The sequence below is a fragment of the Cajanus cajan genome, chromosome 5 (assembly GCF_000230855.2).
Source record: "Cajanus cajan strain Asha chromosome 5, NIPB_CcT2T_4, whole genome shotgun sequence".
Classification (NCBI taxonomy): domain Eukaryota; kingdom Viridiplantae; phylum Streptophyta; class Magnoliopsida; order Fabales; family Fabaceae; genus Cajanus; species Cajanus cajan.
Window position 1 is genome coordinate 65,722,981 of NC_138521.1, and position 21,582 is coordinate 65,744,562.

The window sequence follows — 21,582 nt, forward strand, 5'->3', positions numbered from 1 at the left end:
AAGTCTCACAAGTCTCAAAACCATGCCTTTTTTTTATAGATCCACATGTAATTGTTAAACCCGAAACTTGACAAATGCAGAATAGACGACGCATATTTTTTCATTATAACGTGCAGAAAGAATAGAAAAGGAAAAGAATTATAATATAACTCACTTTCTTGAACTTTCTTGCAAAACTTTTTCGATAATGAACAGTAATGATATGCTCGATATTAATATTAATAGACATCTTTCTGATTTGGGAATCAAATGAATGCAAAAAGACAATTGCTGGAAATGGAAATTGCAGCAGATCCACTAGTTATTTGAAAGGGAGATTTGATATTTAAATTTAATAACAACAATTGCAAAAGTGATAATTTCTTTTCTTCAAACATTTTTTATAGTTCGTACAATACAAGGAATTGTCTGCGTCTCTGAACCTTCATTTCAGGTTCATACATTACATGAAACTAAAGTAAATACTTCATAGTCTAGCTATAAACAGTATAATATAAATTACACGAGCAAAAAAAGAATCCTTTAGAAAATATAGAGAAAAAGAATCATAGGAAATGTTGCTGGAATGGCAACAAGCACCCCTAGATTTTGAGGGCACTAATGAAAGGTGGCGCAAATCAGGCCATTTCAATATCTTCTATATTTAAGCGCGTTTTATTATTATCTTCATTACCCCACGCCTTGCATTCATATATCACCATACATCGCGCAAATACCTACCAGTCGTTTGTAGATTCTTTACCATGCTCTCAGCCTGGGAACTGTTCAGAGAACCCTGATATTCACAAAGGAACTTCATTACCCACATACTATAATACCTCAAGGAAAACTCAGTGAATATCAGAGAAGACGGGAAGGTAATGATGGCTTATGCCTACCATGTCTACATTCTCTACATAGCAAAAAGATATCCTTTGGTACTGTATGTTAACAACCATAAACCTCAAATAAAAAATCGCCGCATTTAGCAGCCAATAATCCTCCCTAGTCCCTAGCCAATCACTATAAGGAAATTCACGATTTATTATTTTATATACCTGCTCTTGCAAAATTGTGTGCAGGGTGCGGTGTACATCCCTAGCCATGCCCTTGGCATCACCACACACGTATATGTAAGCTCCCTCAGATATCATGCTCCAAATTTCTGAAGCCTGGCACAGTGAAGCGTTGATTAACAAAAGGCATAAATCGTCAATTTGTAATTAAGTACACATTTGAGAAAGAGCAGATACCTTATCCATCATTTTATGTTGCACATATTCCTTGGTGGGGCCTTGTCGTGAGAAGGCAACAATAAGCTCAGAAAGTGCGCCAGTATTAGTGAAGTGATTCAACTCATCTTCATATATGTAGTCCTTCAATAATATTAATAAAAGTTGGTAAGCTGATCTAAAATATATTTAAACTTAGCCACTCAAAAATCATAAATCTACATGGAAGATAGATAACTCACCATTTGACGATTCCTGCATCCAAAGAATAGAACTGAGGGGCCAAGTTCAGCTCCTCCTTCTTTCAGAGCTAACCTTTCCTGAAGGGCAAATAAAAAGCAAAATAAATAATTGGCATGGGTAGATGGACGGAAGAAAGAATTAGGATATTGAATATCAAGTGAATTAAACCTGCAAGAAACCCCTGAAAGGAGCTAACCCAGTGCCAGGACCAATCATGATTACAGGCACTTTACTATCAGCAGGGAGTCTAAAACTGGACTGCCTAACAAAGATAGGAGCCCAGTTGCAATCCTGGCTTTTCTCCAATGGCACAGAATTCTGGACATCAAACCAAATGGTAAGTTTTGTTTTGAAACAAAGAGTTTAGTTTAGTCACTGAACTGACTGAAGAAACTCAGAGGACAATGAATATCTTAAGTAACCAGGTATCATCATCAAAAGTAACCAGATATAGATAGTAAAAATACTATTCAACCATGGCGTGGATTTCCTGTATCAAATTGAAGTTCATACTTGTACTTAAAGCCAATCTTTTTAACACAATTATACCTTGCCAATATTAAATAGTTTAATCACAATCTAGGAAACAAATATAAGTACCTTCATCCATGTTGAACACACTCCTTTGTGAATCCTTCCAGTGGGCATTTTATCACGTACTAATGCACAGGTAACATGAATTCTGTTTGGAGCCATTCTGTTAACAATTACAGCAAACAGCCAAACTGTTAAGTACAACGACATAAACTTATATGATGCAGAGACTCGGGAAGATGTAAACAGCTCACAAAACCATATTTGAGACCATTGAGAACAGGCTCAGATATAAGAATATAAGGAAGTTCAGGGTTAAATGGGTTGGCTACAAAATATGTTGTTATAATTAGAACTCAACGGATATTTCGTAATTGGTTGCCAAATTTGCAGACAGGCATGGACTAATTATTTTGTTCTTGCTACATGGTTGAAGACAAGCCCACATAACATACCACATAAGCAACAAAAAGAAATTAACCTTGGAGATGAGGAGATTGAATAAAATCTTGGCTGCAAGCGAGGAGCAACTGCTGCAAAAAAGACACCAAGTGGAGGTTTGGCTGATGGAAATTCAGCCATGACCTCAAGGAGACTTCTCTGAGAGGCAATCACCCACTCTGAATATTCATCCTATACAGGTAGACCAAAGTAATATAAAAATGAGAAACATGGGTACAAATAGTTAACTAATATCCACATGGTATAAAATAATAAAAATATTATACCTTTCCAGCAGGTGAGGCAAGATGTCTTAGTCGATCAGCTTCAGATGGGTCAGATGCATGAGCAGCCAAGGCAAGCAACACAGACTACAAAATATTTTCAAGGTATTATTAATTGTGAACAAAAAGTGAATCTCTAGCAAAGTTAAAGGTACAAGGCTGAAAGTAAGGATGCATCAAACTCAAAACAAGCACCTTCTTGGGTGAACTCAAAACATCCGCATATCGTGTAATTGCTGTTCTTAAAGTACAGGGTGGGAATGGAGGTGGCAAGGAACTTCCACTAAGTGGTTTCCCATCTTCGTCATCATTATGGATTGAGAAATAGGTATCTGGTGACAAACCTATTAACCTTATTGCCTCTTCCACAGTTTCAGACAAATTCTCACAGTAAACACCAACATGGTCCCCTGTTTCATATCTGAAAAATAAAACAGCCATAAGGACAAGGAAAACGAAGAAACAATACACAAACAAGTGTACTTTTACAGTTATATTTCCACAAACTGGTACTTACACAACTCCAGAGCCTGAAATGTCAAATTCCAAATGAGTACAAGATCGATCAGAAGCAGGAGTATGAAGCTCCTTTTGCACAGCCACATTTGCCCTGCACAAGTGGTAAGTATTTGTGTCGGATAACAGTATGGCATAATGATTTACAACCAAATAACTATTCTAATGTTTTTCCAATAAAGCAAAAGAAAAATTTAACGTACCTGACTGGATGTTGAGCATCCACAATGGCATGGCCATTTACATTATTCCACTTCTTTTCATCAACAGAAGCTTCTAATGGATCGCGAATAACAACTCGGTACTCCAAAACAGCAGCAGTATATGGTGTAGACACAGCTGTATCATACTCATCTCTCAGCAATTGATCAAATGCTGGCCATAGTTCTTCTTTCCTGCAATTCAGTCATAATTAGGGAAGGAGAAACAGCTAAAAAAGCACCTGCATATAAATAAATTTATGATCCAATAGTTTCAAGTCAACTTAAATATTTCAATACCATGCGGTAAAGTCATCCTCAATGCATTGATCATCATCTCCTAGACCCACTGGTACAAGACGCTTTCCTCCTGCAATTGCAGAAGACAGGTCGGATTATATTCATGCTGAGCAGTAGAACTATCAAGGTGAGAAAGATTAAAAAGAATTAACATGAATTTGGCAAAATAATTAAGCTTTGTAAAACATGAACTTTGCTGCCTACAGCATTTACATGGACCATGGTAAATGACAACCCTGTTATGACACTTCATTTATTAGTGTTTTTCTAATTCTCATAGAATGTGGAGAATCAACAAAAGGCTACCTTATAAACCAAGGAAGTTTAATTGGCTGCCGAGTTTTTACTTAGTAAAAAATTTAGGACCAGAATCCCCTCTCATGTGAGAGTCATGTGAAGAGAAAAAATAGACAGAAAAAAGTTGTTAGGAATGTGGGGCCCTTTGCAAGGATTCTAATTATCGATATACTTTTTGTATCTGACTCTCTTTAAAATATAACCTATCAGTGAGATCCTCATGTGAGATCCAGATCCAAAGAATTTAAGTAATATTCACCTAAAAGACTAGCATAAGGCAAGGAGACAGGTTACCCAAGCATTTGCAGTTATAAGAGTTTCAACCTTTGGGAAAAGATTCTCAGAAGTGAAAAATAGACGTATTTAAAAAACCTTTGTGATTGTAAAAACTTTTTTCTATTTTATAAAATTTTGATTGCCCTCAACTGTAAGTCAAATTTAAATCTGCCAATTCCCATGGAAATTCACTAAGAACTGAAAGAGATCAAGAGGAACAAAAAGTATACCTTGCTCAACAAGCATATCATCTACTACCTTGGCCACCTGTATCATTGACACATATATGATCCACAGCACGGCAACTCCATAATTAAAATCAAATTGAAAGCTTAGAAAGCCAGAAGAATGTAGGAATTCAAAGCAAACCTTATTAAAATGCTCGTACTGCCTGTTCCCGAGGCCAAACACACCAAACTGAAGATTTTTAAACCACCCTTCGCCTTTCTCACTCCCCTAAAATCATAATCGCACACAACGTCAACATATAAATCCAATAACTCCACTCTCAAAATTAATGCCACCGGAACAGTCTCGAGCTCACCTCCGTAAACCATTTATAAAATCTCGCAGCATTATCAGTTGGCTCACCATCACCATATCTACACCCACACCACACCACACCAGATTAAACCCGAAGAACAGACACACACGCAAAAATAGAAAGGAACAGTGGAAAACACCCACGTAGCTAAAAAGAAAAGAGCGATGGACTCCTTCTTGAACCTCTCCTCGTATTCATCGTCATCGGCCGCGTAATCATCCTGCACGCAAAAATCCGAAAGCGTAAGCAGAAAACGGACGTAAGAATTACCGACAAAAACGGAAACGGAAGGGCGGTTAGAGTAAGGGTACCAAATCGACGACTCTGAAGGTGGCCTTGTCGTATCGCGCTTTGGCCTCCTCTGCTATGGCCTGTGGAAAGGCGAAATTCGAGTAAGGTTAAACAGAGATAATAACAATTAACGGAGGATTAATTTATTAATTGATTTAGTTAGTTACGTTACCTTGGCGAAGCCTTCGGCGGTGCCGGTCTGAGTGCCGAAGAAGATGGTGACCTTTTTGGTGCCGTCGTCGACGTCAATCTCGGGAAGCTTCTCGATGGGGCGTTTGGGAGGTTCGAGAGGCTTGGGCTTGGGGGAGGAAGATCTCCGCCAGATGAAGACGACGACGCAGCCGACGAGGACGGCGATGGAGGTGGTGAGGAGCATGACGAACTGGCGGTTCTCGAGGAGGACGGTGGCGGCGGCGTTGGAGGAGACGTTGGAGGGGTCTAGTTTCCCCTTGATCATGGCGGACATGAGATCCAGAGGGGAAATCTTCATGGAGCTTGATTCTTCCATGGTGAAAGAAAGAGTCTCTCCTCGTCTCGGAAGCTGGTGCGTGTGGAAGGCGAAGTAGTTGGGAGTTGAAAGAGAGAGAGAGAGACTCTGAAGATAGAAACGGGTAGGAGAGGGGGTTATATTGTTGGGAGGGAAACAACACAACAAAGCTTCACTGAACCAACAACGCCCACCAACCCAGACTGGTCAAATCCACCTACCACACCTCCCTTAACCCTGGTTAAATGCTTTTTCTTTTTTCTCTTTTTTAAGATTCTTATTATTTTCCGCACCCTCAAATAAAATATCAAATATCATTTAAGGGACAATTGAATATTTAAACTATTTTTTATAAATTAACTAATGTGTGATAAAATTGCTTAATAATTAAACAGTAAAATGACATTAAAAAAATATTTTTAATTATTAAAGCAAAAAAATATATTTAAAATAAATCAATCAATAAAACATTATAAATTTATATATCAAACAAATTTATTTTAATCCACCTAATCTATAAGTTTCTCAAATATTTTATCAAACATTTTTTTTTACATGTGAGCACTTTTAATAGTGCTTCAAAACTTAGATAACTTCATTATTGCGAACTTGTTCATTTCAATATATTTAAGTTTGATAAAAATCATCAACAAAGTACACGAGAATTGATAGGCAGTTAAGTTTCTTAAGCATATTAACAATGGTTCAATTTCATGATCCTGTATACGAAAAATAGTTTGTTGGAAAAACAAAACACGTTTCATAGATTTATGTTACGTTCATTTCTGTTAAACTTTAAAGTAATGTAGAAGTAAATTTATGTTCAATTGTGTTGAAACGCGAGAAACGAGTAAAACAATCATCCATTATATTTACAAAATTTAATTAATGTTTGTTATCCTATTTTTTTCTTTTATTGTTTGTATAATAATTTCATAGATATAAAATACATTAATTTTCATGATAGATTCATTATTTTTGTAATAAATATATAAAAAATAATTTAATTTTTAATTGATAGTACTCTTTAATATATAATTGAATGTGAAAATTATACATGTTATATTGAGAACTCGGAGAGTGAACCGATAAATGATTGAAACCAATAATATTTTATTTTATAAGTACAACTAATATTTAGTTATTATTAGTTTTAAAATAATGTGTCAACTATGTTTATGAAATAAAAAATAAATAAATAAATACTTAATATGACCTCATTTTAGTTTTGTCATTTGCCGCTTACTGATTGCTTTTTGGTGCTATTCCGTGTTTCCGTGTTTTTCGTTTTCATTATTGAAAGAGGGATCAACCATCAAGAATTCAAGATACCGAACTCATTAATTAATAACTAAATTTATCATCGTTTTTGCATATGGTACGCTCCATTCTTTTTATATACATTAATAAATAGTACTTCGTATCATATATAGATCATTATACTTATAATAATTCAGTTGTTATATAATAAAAGATTATTATACTTATAATAATTCAGTTGTTATATAACAAAAGATTAAAATAACATGTTATATAATAAAAGATTACAATAACAGTAAATTATTTTAGAGTTCTCATATAACAGTTATTTTAATTATCTATATTATTTACACATGTATAAGGTAATGATTAAAATGATTGAAATCAGCAAAATTCTTGTAAGGGTCATGTACACATCATGTACATATATATAATTTATATCAAGTATATAATTGTATATATAATAAATTTCATTTATCGATCAAGGATTTATACAATGTTATATTATATTAAAGTCATTATTAGCATGACTCACTACCAACTTACTTAACAATTTAATTTGATCTATCATGTTTTGTCGCCAAAAATAAAAAATATAGTACTATTGTTATTAGAGTATAATAATTTAGGTATGAGTTTATCACAATATTAACTTACAACATTTAAGTTACCTATGGGATTAACACATTAACTACCTTCTAAATATTATGTCCTTCCAATACTCGATTAGAAACTAGGTTTCTAACTTTATGTTTTACTTGGTTGATTACTTCATATATATATATATATATATATATATATATATATTCACAAAATGAGATATTTAAATTTTTAAAACATCTTTTACTTTTTTCTAATTCTTATGTATCTTAACAAAGACATGCATTTATACCACATGCTTAATAGCTTAACAACTTGATCAACTATAAAATTAATACAACTTTACAAGTTTATCACCCATCAACATGCACCATAAAACATCATATATCTTACAACTTAATCAATGTTCATCATAGACAGATGTTAACATCATCATACATCATCATTCATATAAGTAGTTCATCATACCTCAACATGTAAACAACTTAAACATCATACTTCAATTCAACATATCACTCTTAGTGTAATATTCTAAATTTACAATCAATATTTAATTATATATAATATTATATAATTTTAGTATTCTTTATTATTATTCTTAAGATAAAAGTCTAAAATTATATTTACCATATTTTTAAAATAAATAAAAATTAAATACAATATTTTTATATAATTATAATACTTTAAAATTTTTATTATAATATTCTCAATAAACTAAAATAGAAATATATATATATATATATATAATATTTAATTGTATTATAAAACCCTATTTATAATATATTTCAGAATAGTATTTTAATTACATTATTATTGTGAAGTATAAATATTTAACCTATTAAATCTTAGATGTTTAATACAAGTAATAAAATTATATAAAAAAAAACTATGATAGATTAGTCGGGTACGAATCTTATCCCTAAGAAACGGGAATTATCTGTATGTAAAGGGATTGAGACTTTCTCGTTCAATTCTAACCAATAGAAAAAAATTACCATTAACAATCATTACAAAATACAAATTGTCTATAAATAGGCATGGTGGGTAAAGCCTTGAATATAAGAAAATAAAATTGAGAAATAAGAGAGAAAAAAAGTAAGGGGAAAAATTTTCTTTTAAGTTATCTCTAAACAGTTTAATTTTTTTTTATTAAGGTAAGAGGGAAGACTTTTATCCTTTTTAAATTATCTATATTGTTATATTTGTTTACTTTTATATTATATCTATGTATATTTATTTAATAAGGTGTTCTTAGTTTTATTCACTTATTTAATTTATGATATTTTTAACTTTAAATAGCTAATGATATTTCTAATTTAGTTATTTAATTATTTTTATAATATTTATAACTGTCATTTAATTAGTCTAATATTCTTAAACATATCACATTTCACTAAACTATATTGTACTAAATTCTAAATAATTAAAAATATTTTAAATTATTTAGTTTAATTATTTTTATATTATTTTTAACTATAGTCTAATTTAGTTAATCTTTCTAAACTCATATCATTATTATATCAACATTATTTATAAAAGATAAATGTTAATCTATGGTCATAAAAATAAAAATTTGGATTAATTTGTAGTTGGATGTTTAACATTAGAGGTTTAAATGAGTAAAAACTTAAGGTTAGATATCCTTTTGTAATTTGAAATTATGATAAATGTCATTTATCTTAGTTAGTCATTACAAGAATAATTCAACTTTCACTACAACAAGAAAAATCTAAAATATATAATTAATATTAGTTACAAATAATTTTGTACATTTTATTTATTTATTTATTTATTTGTATTTATTGGATAATTGTCTCACTTCTTATTTTTTTGTTTTAAAATTAAATTAATTATAACACAAAATAGATGAACTTTCCAACTATACCAAGCTCTTTTACCATAATTATCTCATTCGTATTCCCTAGCACAAATTGGAGCATTGACGTAGTCGTAAATTCACTAACTTTTCAAGTCATAGGATTATCAACTTTTGTATTTTCTCTAAACCAAGAAACTCTCATTGTTATAGATGGTCATCTAATAGTTACTTTTTACCTACTTCCAGTCAATCATGCTAACCCAATAATAAGTTTATTTCAATCTAACATGTAATTATTTTAGTAGAAGTGTGAAAAGAAGTTTGTAAACAAGTATGTGATTGTATATACTTTAGAATAATATGTGATGTATATAATTTAACTATATGTACATTAGTTCATGCAATTTTCTTTTATTCCTATGATAAATATTAATTTTATAATTTAATTAATAAGCTATGAGAAAGATGTTATTTATTAATAAGACGTCACACTCGGCACCATTCTAAGCACGCCCAGAGCTATGGAGACATAGAGACTTTTTGTCTCGTTCATGTGCACTCAGCATGGATAAAAAGAGAATCTATATGTCTCTCGCACTTGGTGTGGCAAAATCCACATCCAACCTCCCTCAAACAAAAAGTTTTTACCTAAGTCGTGATTGACACCACTCAACCTGCACCTAGTGTCATTTAGCCAATGATCCACTAGCTTGATCACATTGAGCACCACACCTCTAGGACTCAGCATCCTCAAGCCAAAGAATTATTGAGTTCTCACACCCGACATCACTCATACCACATCTGACATGACTAAATTGAAAGACTTCTCATTGATCTACACCTGGCACTACTAATCATTCATATTGTGTGATCGGGGTAGCAAACCCCCTAACTTGTACAACTTTTGATGCAATGAAGTCATGTCTAGCCTGATGCTTGTTTATGCATATAGAAGAACCACCAAATGACTCTAAACCTGAAATTCAATCATCAAAAACAATATGCAACACCAAATACCACATATCATGAACAACTTTAAGAACAACCAAAAAGAAAAAAAAATCTAACCATTCATCAACTTATTTTAATGTCTAAAATACGCAATGTTACATATCATGTGAAATATTTTAATGTAAACCTTTCAAGGTTAAAATAATTTATTTATAAATATTTTTATTAATAAAATAAAAAGTTAATATAAAAACATGAATGTCTCATTCCCATTCAATTCGTTTATTCTCTTTTTTATTTTATGCTGTTTCAAGAAATATAAAATACTGATTAGTTAATTAATTAATAATAATAAAAAGTGTGGTTCCTTTCCTCGTGCCTTGGGGGAGGTAAGTAAAAGATATAAAATATTGGCCCACGTGTCCTGCGCTTGCAATATTCCTTTTCATTTTTTATTCGTCCATTATTTATTATTACGATTTTCTTGTTTGGTGTACGCCCTTGCTCTGTTTCATAAGGTGGCAACGTGAACACGTGTGATTTCAAATACTGGTAACGATGCGAACACGTGTACAACCAACAACTCAACCGACTTAACAAATATATAAAACTCATACGCACAATAATGGCAACTCAATTCCGTAAAAATTATTTTAATAAATAATGGTAAAATTTTATGAAATTTAATTTAAATATAAAGAGGTATTATAATTATCTAATTACAAATAATTATTTACAATAAATTAGATAGTTTTTATAATAATTATCTTGAGGAGGCAAACTAACAATATCTTGAGGAGGAGACTCATATACTGCAAAAAGATCCATCATCCATGGCACCTAAACCATGTTCATAAAAATTCATTGTAACATTCCATTCCATATTAAACATCTTAATTATTTGTGTGAAATATTGTAAAATTTTATAATTAAAAGAATGAACTTTAAACCATTTTATTTCATGCATTTCAAAAACATACGCTACATTGAACTTAACATGTTTAAATGATATATTAAATTGCTTCAAAAAAAAAAATGATATATTAAATAATTTTAAATTAATACATTTTATAAATTAGTTTACGTAATAACATTTTTAATCTAATAATACTTTTTAAAATCATTTATACATTAAAAAATTATTTAATTTGTAAGCATTAATAACATTATGTAACATCTCCTTGGAGAGAGAGAGAGAGGTGCATGCACTTTTATTTAAAAAATAAATAAAAAGCGAGAAAAGAAGTTAAAGTGGCAAAAATACTAAATAATTAATGATACAAGAAGAAGTAAATATATTTTTTTATATTTTTATTTATTTATAAATTGACATGTTTTTTTTTATTATGCTGTCAGTGCAAAATTTTAGTAATATCTCTTTTCTTAATTATTATTTTTCTCATTTACAAGATTTATTTTGAAGCAAAATTTTTTATTTAAAAATTGAATTTAATATCACTCATACTAACAATATCTTGATATGAATCAAATTGACACATTATATGATTAATTTATTGATTTTTATAATGATTATTTTAAAATATATATCTACGATGATTTTCAATTTGTTGAAAATTAATTATTTTATATGAAAAAATAATTCTTATTTCTGTACATTAAATATAAATAAAAAATTAAGTCATTTGACTTAGAGTTACTTTTTTGACTGTATGGGATTCAAGTTCATGTGAAAAGGTATGAAGAATTAAAGATTGGTAAGCGGAAAAAAAAAGTTAAAAGAAATAATAAGATGAATGGTTACGACTTCAATTTCATGCGTGTATAACTATATAGAAATATTAAATAAAATGATATTCACATAATTTAATATTTTTTATATAATTTTATTAATAAAAAATAATATGATTACTGATTATGCGCTGGTAGCTTCAGAAGTCATTCATCATTTTCACTTGTCGAGGTCGAGGTGCAAAGTACGAGGTTGCACTCAAGATCGATATTAGGCTTTTAGAGCAAATGGATTCATTGGATGTCTGTGTATGAAAACTGTTTAGTATCATGTCATGGTAAACAGTGAGCATGTTGGTATTAAAGTCTCTCTGGACTCATAAAGAAAGCGGAAATTAACTAGGGGTGATATATAAAATATATATCCATGGAATTCAAATCTGCAGAGATGCCCCTCGTATCAATCATTTAATGTTTGTGGACGATTGTTACATTTTCTTTCATGCTACGAGTAAAGAGGCAAAGAATATTGCTTCTATTTGGAAGGTGTTTGAGGATGCTTCCGGTCAATCAATAAACATGGATAAATCTGATATATTTTACGGTTGGAACACTCCCTGATTAATACGTACGTTCAATGGTATCTGATTTACTCGGGGTCCGTGAGTGTGAGAAAACTAGTAGTATCTGTATCTGGGGCTACCCTCTTTGATTGGGAGAAAGAAGAAGGAGGATTTTAGATGTGTAAAAGACCGTGTAGAGGAAAATACAGTCTTGGAACAATCTAGGAAGGAGGTATTGCTTAAGTCAGTGTTGTAGGCTATTCCCACATATGTAATGAGCGTTTACATTTTACCGCTAACGCTGAGTGAGGAGATTGAGAAAATGCTAAATTCCTTCTGGAGGAGGTAAAGGCATAAACAGGTTGCACTGGGAGAAGATGTCTTTGAAGAAGGAATTTAGTGGAACGGGGTTTAGGAATTTGAAGGCTTTTAATTTGGCAGGCTTGGCGATTAATGTCTGATACTGGGTCACTTATTAGTAGGTTACTCAAAAAAGGTGGATATGTAGATGTAGAGTGGGGAATTAATGGAACTAGTATAAAAGTTTGGGATGACCGGAAAAACTCGTGTATACAAACATTGAGACAGATGGACTCCATTATACGGACAAAGTGGATAAAAAAAACTGAATTGAATTGGTTGTGAATTGAAATGAAATATATTATAAAAAATTCAACTATTTGTATCGGAAAAATTCAAGTCCCACATCGACTAGAGATTAGGCAATTGAATAATATATAAGTGGAAAGCAACCCTCACTTTACAAGCCGGTTTTGTAGGGTTGAGTTAGGCTTAATCCACTATTCTAACATGGTATCAGAGTCGTTTAGATCCACTTTAAAAATGGGTCACCCACCAAGTCCCGCCAATCCTAGATCATTAAAAAGGGCCACCCACCATTTATCTACGTACCAAGCCCAATAGTGCTGGACGTGAGGGGGTGTATTGGAAAAAATTCAAGTCCCACATCGACTAGAGATTAGGCAATTGAATAATATATAAGGTTTTGTAGGGTTGAGTTAGGTTTAATCCACTATTATAACAATTTGTGAAAAAATAAATAAATTGAGTTACTTTTTAAAAAAATTAAACTGAATTGAATTGTTTGTTTAAAAATTGAATCGAATTGTAAAAAAATAAATTATTTTTATAAAATTGTAAAAATTAAATGTGTCTAACATGTTTCGTTTTAATGGATTAGTTTGATAATCATAATTTTTAATAAGTCATGAAAAATGTAAAATATTCAAGAAACATACACAACACAAATAAATTAGAAGTTGGATTTTAACTTCCCTTATCTTGGAACAGAGATTAGGCAATTGAATAATATATAAGGTTTTGTAGGGTTGAGTTAGGCTTAATCCACTATTCTAACAATTTGTGAAAAAATAAATAAATTGAGTTACTTTTTAAAAAAACTAAACTGAATTGAATTGTTTGTTTAAAAATTGAATTGAATTGTAAAAAAATAAATTATTTTTATAAAATTGTAAAAATTAAATGTGTCTAACATGTTTCGTTTTAATGGATTAGTTTGATAATCATAATTTTTAATAAGTCATGAAAAATGTAAAATATTCAAGAAACATACACAACACAAATAAATTAGAAGTTGGATTTTAACTTCCCTTATCTTGGAACAGAGATTAGGCAATTGAATAATATATAAGGTTTTGTAGGGTTGAGTTAAGCTTAATCCACTATTCTAACAATTTGTGAAAAAATAAATAAATTGAGTTACTTTTTAAAAAAACTGAACTGAATTGAATTGTTTATTTAAAAATTGAATCGAATTGTAAAAAAATAAATTATTTTTATAAAATTATAAAAATTAAATGTGTCTAACATGTTTCGTTTTAATGGATTAGTTTGATAATCATAATTTTTAATAAGTCATGAAAAATGTAAAATATTCAAGAAACATACACAACACAAATAAATTAGAAGTTGGATTTTAACTTCCCTTATCTTGGAACAGAGTAAAATCGGAGAAGGACCTTGAGTTACTTTAGGATAGAAATAAGAGAAAGAAAAGAAAATGAAGCTACGAATGTTAGAAAACGACTCTATACCAACTCAAATCTCTTACCTCCACAACTTCCCTTCCAATCACATTTTTCCATACAAGACTCAAACTCGAAAGTATGAGTGTAACTAAGTCGAATTCGGATGAATTCATTACCTGACTCAATTAAAATTTATCAAGTGGTTGGATTGGATCAGACTTGTACATTTTTTTTAAAATTCAACTCAATCTAACCTAACCACGAATAAGTTAGATTGAGTTAGATCAACATAGTTAAATTTATTTATTTTTTTATAAAATTTAAATATTTCATAATAGTCATAAACCATTTAATATTTTATTATAAATGCATTATTATCAATATATAAAACAGACCATGATATAGATTAAACTAGAAAATAATTTTGTTGATTTGCACATTGTTATGAACTTACATAATCATTGTTCATATAAAATAAAATTTAAAATAAATTATTATATTGTTACAATGTTATCAACTAAAAAATATAAAATTTATTATTAAATAAGAGTGAAAATAAGTATTATCTTAAACAAATGAATATTGAAACACTTATTTATTTATTTATATTATTATTATTACCAGAGTAAATCAAGAGTTAAAAATACAAATTTCATTATTTCACATAATATTTGGTTTTGATCACGTCATGTGTGACCAAAATACTTAAAAAAAAATATAATTCAAACTTATTGAAAGTATTTAATTAGGTTAATTAAAGTTTACGAAGTATCCGTATTATTCCCTTAGAGCCTTGACATTTGGTAGTTGGTAGTTGGGAAAGAAAATAAAAAACATAGATAGTCTTAGTTGGTCCGAAAGTAACTTGGTAGAACCTGAGTTGGAAGGGCATGAAGCTGTGATTCACTTACATTACATGGGCCGAGTAAACTAGTGGATCTCGATACATTGTCTAAGTCCACGATCTGTTGAAGTAGCTGAGAATATTGGAAATAAATAAGTAGGCAGCACGCACAACCACCTTCATTACTTGAACCACGTGGGTGGGTATCATCTAACTCACTAGTAACATTAGTTACAGTTACACCCCATGGCACCACCTTATATATATCAGAACTGCATGCCACCTTTAAGAGCATCACTATACTGTCTATGGTAGAGAAGCCATGTGACTCTATGCATACTTTGCCTTTGCCATATTTACCACTCATCATATTGAAATCTACAACAACAAAATTGTGCTGCTTCATCATACATATTCTCACAAGAGATAAAGACCTCACTGTGTCAAATGTCAATTGCGATTATTATTGCAATCAATTTCTTTTATTATATAGGATGGCAAATCTATGGCTAGGTGTAGAGGTTGGGGGTGCATGCTTCAAAAAGATGGAGGTAATTAAATAATGGCTGAATTTTTAGGAGAATCTGTGGAGGGTCATCCATCCACGTATATATTTATTACTCTCATATAAAAAATTATTTGCTTTTATATCAATTATCTTAAAAGTCAAATCTATTATAATTTTTAACCATATTGTTAACTAGCTATTGAATTAACAAGAGTTATTTTCTTCACAAAAAAAACAAAGAAGTCAGTTTAATTAATCAGTATGTGTAACTGTAACATATCGAACAAAGGTCTAGGTTATTTCTAATGCTAATTTAGAGCCCTTAATCTCAAACTTCCTTTCTCTCTTTGCAAATTACGCACCGCGAATAGTATGGCTCGTTTGCATAAACTCACGAGGAATCTCTTCAGATCATATGGATATATATTGAATAGAAAACGGACAAGAGGTCACCATAGATATTTTCAGGATTTCAAAATGGTTTGGTCAAAGTAATGCAGAGCCTGAAATTTAGTTTAAGGGGTAGTTCATAAATATATATTTTTTTTAATCTCTTTTTATCATATTATATATTAATCACATATATATATTCTCTCTTTTTTAAAAATGTAAACTAGCATATTAATTTTTATCAATCAATTTATAATATTTTTTATAAATTTAAGGAATCATAAAAATATTTTATAATAATTTTAATATATTTAAAAAATGGAGGGTGGCCCTCCAAAGTCCAAACCATGATTGAAATTGTTTTCATTAACTGAATAAAAAGGTCGTAAGAAGAAAAAAGTGAAATGTCAGCGCGTGGACCGTCAACGGTCCACCCTGGTTGGTTGCCATTTCTAATTTCTTGAAATTTAAAATAGTCGCATTGTTCTTGACCATGTCTAAGCCCAATAATTTATAATTTCTTGAAAAACTCCATATGCATATACGTGTTGCGGTCAGCACCACTTGCCTCAATAATTTTCACATGCTTAAAACAACGTTACGACTATCACCACTGCTACTAGGATAGTGAGTATCTATGGTCAAGGTTTACTAACCGGTCCATTTAACTTGCGACCTGGATACGAATTTCATATGATTATGTTTTTTTTTAATCTGTGAAGTCTGTACATTTTGTGCACTTTATTTGTGAAATATTTAGATAACTCTAAAAGTTAACGATGTTTATTTATAAGACATTCAAATTTTAATATCTGATTGATATATTTTAACTTTCAAAATTTTATAATATTAATATTTAAGATTTTGATGTATTTAAATTTTAAATTTTTGAGACATTAAAATTTATTTATTTTTAAATATATTAAGGTCTTCAATTTTTATTTAAAATATTTGATGTTGTTTATAAATGTATTTATATTTTTTTTCAACTATTATTTTTCTTTCTTATATTTCAATAGCTACAAAAATAAAAGAAAAAAGTTTCTCTTGGATTTTATAATTTTCCTCTTTTGTGACAAAAAAAAAACAGAATTTTTATTGGGGTTGGGACTAAATTGTTTTTTTTTTTGTTCGTCCCTGGAGTATCCACCGCCGATAAGCGTGACTAATTTCCTCGCTACGAGGGAGGCACCTCAAAGGGTGGGATAACTGGCCCCAAGATTTAACGCGGCTACATACACAAGTCAAGATTCGAACCCCTAACTTTGCTTAAGCATGGATCAACCCCTACCGCTGAACCGAGTTGGACTAAATTGTTTATTAGTGAGTTTCACAAACCGGACGCGTGCCAAAATTTTTTGAATTATTTATTTTATTAATTGGACTTATATATTCCTTAAAAATAAGAGCTTCACAAATTGAGTTTCAAATGATCCAGACCAATCTATAATCACTATCATTATTACTATAATTAATGATAACAATAATAATAATAATAATAATAATAATAATAATAATAATAATAATAATAATAATAATAATAATAATAATAATAATAATAATAATAATAATAATAATAATAATAATAATAATAATAATAATTGTGATGATTGTAAGGTTGACCAATGTTTTAAAAACTAGTTACAAAGTGTAGCACTTTGGCGAACCAAGTTGGTATGTTGTGGCAGGTTGTAGAGTGCAAAACTTTGATAGACCGAGTTGCTAAAGTCAATATAGACTAATTACATAAACTAACTAAAAACATAATCAAACTAGATATGAATCCAATTTTTGATTCAATTGATTGGTCTGATCTAAGTTTAAAAATAATTATGATAACTATATCAATGATAATAGTGATAATAATTACTACTACTATTATTACAATTGTCAACAACAACGATTATAATAATTATAATAATAACAATAACAAATTTTTTAATTTAAAATTATTTATATTAATTAAAGAGATAAAATCGGTCATTCTCCTTCACATTTTAAAGGATAATTTTCATATAATAAATTGATAAATACACTTACTTAATTGTTATTAATTATTTATAATAATATATGAAAATGATACAACCTTTCTTGTTCTTGTATACATTATTTTATGATGTTTTTGTCCTTATATCTACCTTCAACCACTTTCCTATTATAAATTATCAACTATTTATAACTATTTTCAAGAAGTGAAAATAATTCAAACAACTTTTTTTTCTTTCAACAAATACATTGAGGTGTATATTTTATGCTAGTAATTTTATAACTAAAGTTACATTTAAAATAAACGGTAGTCTAAAAATTATTCTAAAGATTATTTGTTCTTTAAGGGTGATACAACGTTAATTTTTTATTTTTTTTAATTTGAGTTTCAATACGACTTTTTTTATACTTTATATTTTTCTATGTAAATTTACACTAAGATAATATGTAATTTTAACAAAATTGATAGTTGATTTTAGGAGTCATTATTTGTCTTAGTTTAATTTTTTTTTAATTAAAACGATAATAAATACACATATAAACACACACATATATTAGTGATGAAAATTTACTAATGTTGTAAAATGTAAAAGTTATAAAATGATTATACTATAGTTTATTTTTAAAAAACTTATACAGCTAACATAATAAATAAAGGATAAAAATATCTTAAAATTTATATACATAAAAATATTAATTTACTTTATATATATTAACGGGTCGAGATATTTTATATTTTTATTAAAAATAAAATAAAAAAATAAAATAAAAAAATAAAATAAAAAAATATATTGATTTAATTAGTATTATAATTAGTTAATTAATTTAAAATTATTGAATTTGATTAAAAATATTTTTATTATTATTATTTTTTAAATAAAAATATATAATAATTAACAAAAATATGAAAATTAAAATAATTATAAAAAATAATATTACTTTTATATATTAATATAGATTAGTATATATATATATATATATATATTTATTTATTTATTATTTTTTACGTCGGTCGACTGACTGATCGAGAAGGACAGTTAAAGATATTTTTTTTCCTCCTTGAATAAATGTGCCCGGAAGATGAAAGGTAGCTGACATACCACTCGTTCCAATTAAGAAATTTAAGGTTATATAATAAGATTATAGTATAGTATATAAGGTACATTTAAAAACAATGTAAAGTTCTGTCAAAAAGAATGTAATGAATATTTTTAATATCATTTCATCACATATCGTTATGATATTTATTTTTTATCTCTTACAATTTTACAATTCATAATAGAAATTATTTTTTATTATTTAATAGTGTAACTTTTTTTTTTCTCGCATAAGGACTTATAATAATATTGTGAATGACATAACACATGACGAGAATCTCCGCTTCTCGACAATGTTTCCAACCTTTGCGTCGGCAAAAGTCTAATTTGCAGGATGAGGTAAGCCTTATAAATAATAATTATTCAACTTTGTTTACACATTCAACAACCTTCAGTTTAAACATATAAGTTCAAACATTTGAAATCAACGGAAGCAAAAGAAGGGAAAAAAAGTTTCACCAAATAATAAATAAACTAGAGTTCATACAAAATCCCACGAAATCGAGAGTAAACCAATTTGCGTTTGTTGAAATTTCCTTTACGAAGATAAGATGTTTATATAAACTTAAAAATGGTTTTAATCTAATTAAGAAACACAAGCAACTATGGTTTATATTAACTAATGTTGGTTGACATATTTATTTTAATATAATAAATAAAATATGAATAATTAATTTATTTTGTTATATTTATAAATTAAAGCTATATAATGCAATAATTGTTGTAATTATTTGTAATGTTAAAAATACTTATATAATATGTTAATATTGTTGATTATTTTATAGAAATTGTTTTGAAAAATACTAATATGTATATAATATTTAATCATTTAAGTAAAAGTTTATAATACTAATTAAGTCAGTTGATAAATTTGAATAGGGAAGTCGATAATTTATAGCTCTATCGAAATAATTCGACCTAAATTTACTTATAGCACACCCTTTATCAAACAAGTAAAAAAATGGACATATAAATCAAGTTTAAAATTTAAGACTAGAGTCTGTAATCTATGAAGCAGATTCTAACTAGTTCAACGTGCACGGCCCATTTTGTTAACTCTGAAGACCATCAAGGTTTAAAATTTATAAGTTAATCCTTATCTTTTTCAATTTAAGATGCGGTCACCCTGTTGAGTTTTCATCAGCCCTTACTTGCAGTTAACGATGTCAAAATGGCCAAGAATGGTAATTTTAGAGTATAAAATGGTAGTTTTACCTTTTTTTAGCTATATATATATTTTAAAAAAAGTTAAAATACACTTTTAATATTTCACTTTTTTAAGTTTGATTTTCCAAGCTTAAAAATTTCACTTTACTTCCTTGAATGGTCTCGATCAAACCAATAGTTGGTTTTTTTCCCATCAATTTACTATACTAGCTTTATTTAGCCTGAGGATATGCGACAAATTATGAGAAATATTACATATGATAAATATTTATCATGTTAATTAAAATTAACATTGTTACCGAGCAAAATCGTCAAAATTACAAAAGAAAAATCAATTCAACCTAACAAAGATATATTACCCTTTTTTTTACAGCAGTGAAACATTTTACTTAATAAGAGTTGAAACTAAAACCAAAAATAAAAAAGAAGACCAAGTATATACTTTTATAAGATGAAAATTAGTGTTTTTATTTTGATGAAAATTTCAAAAATCATTTTTTTCAAGGACAAAAAAACGTGCAGAAGAAAATTAAATTAAAATTTCATCTTTTAGAAATAAAAATAATAATATTTATCTTTTAAGAAATAATGTGATCAATCTTAAATCTTTAAGACAGAAAAATGATGTTTCATTCGAAAGAAAACATAATAAAACATTAGAATAAATAATTATGAACCAATTCGTACGCAATCCGCTTCCTGGCAAGGATTCATGAATGCCACTTATTTGAGGCTGTCCTTTTTTTTTTTTTCCTTGTTGACATGCTACCATGTGTCGTAGTCTCGTAGATGGTATCGCCATGTTACGTGAGCCCACATCTATCTATACGTATCTAACCATTATTTGTAGGAAAAAAAAATTAGTATCTGAGCAGTATTTTTCCTTAACATATGTGATGAGTTGATATCAATAATTTATATAAACAATTATTTATGAGAATAAAAGAAGAACAATGAGACACCACATCCCTTTTTCAAAAAGAATTTAGTATTGCATTATAAAAATAATTTTAATGGAAAGGATTTCAAGTATAATTTAATTTAGAAAATGACCACTTATTTCAATGTTGTCAAT

At 29.0% G+C, this 21,582-nt stretch overlaps 1 protein-coding gene across 2 annotated transcripts; it reads right to left on the reverse strand.

Annotated features, from left to right (window-relative positions):
- Positions 1–344: 344 nt before the first annotated feature.
- Positions 345–5,794, reverse strand: ATR2 (P450 reductase 2). 2 transcript variants are annotated; one of them, XM_020370736.3, is made up of 18 exons: positions 5,310–5,790; positions 5,158–5,217; positions 4,990–5,066; positions 4,847–4,904; positions 4,672–4,758; positions 4,533–4,569; positions 3,730–3,799; positions 3,433–3,624; positions 3,231–3,323; positions 2,909–3,134; positions 2,717–2,800; positions 2,470–2,621; positions 2,055–2,151; positions 1,623–1,772; positions 1,454–1,531; positions 1,233–1,355; positions 1,038–1,151; positions 345–775 (listed from the first exon to the last, which is right to left on the reverse strand). In XM_020370736.3, the coding sequence occupies exons 1-18, from the start codon at positions 5,643–5,645 to the stop codon at positions 695–697; spliced, it is 2,115 nt and encodes a 704-aa protein (XP_020226325.2). In that variant the 5' UTR covers positions 5,646–5,790; the 3' UTR covers positions 345–694. The 2 variants fall into 2 exon arrangements, with proteins under 2 accessions (XP_020226325.2, XP_082931821.1); XM_083075695.1 differs by lacking the exon at positions 345–775 and adding an exon at positions 795–892 and having other exon boundaries at positions 5,310–5,794.
- Between the last annotated feature and the right edge of the window lie 15,788 nt (positions 5,795–21,582).

Bases quoted from the DNA above. Each gene is read 5' to 3' on its own strand.
- ATR2 (XM_020370736.3), bottom strand. From the start codon at position 5,645: ATGGAAGAATCAAGCTCCATGAAGATTTCCCCTCTGGATCTCATGTCC. The intron at 3,324-3,432 runs GTACGTTAAATT...CCACTTGTGCAG, and splicing joins GATGCTCAACATCCAGTCAG to GGCAAATGTGGCTGTGCAAA. The intron at 1,532-1,622 runs GTTTAATTCACT...TTTGCCCTTCAG, and splicing joins CTTTCAGGGGTTTCTTGCAG to GAAAGGTTAGCTCTGAAAGA.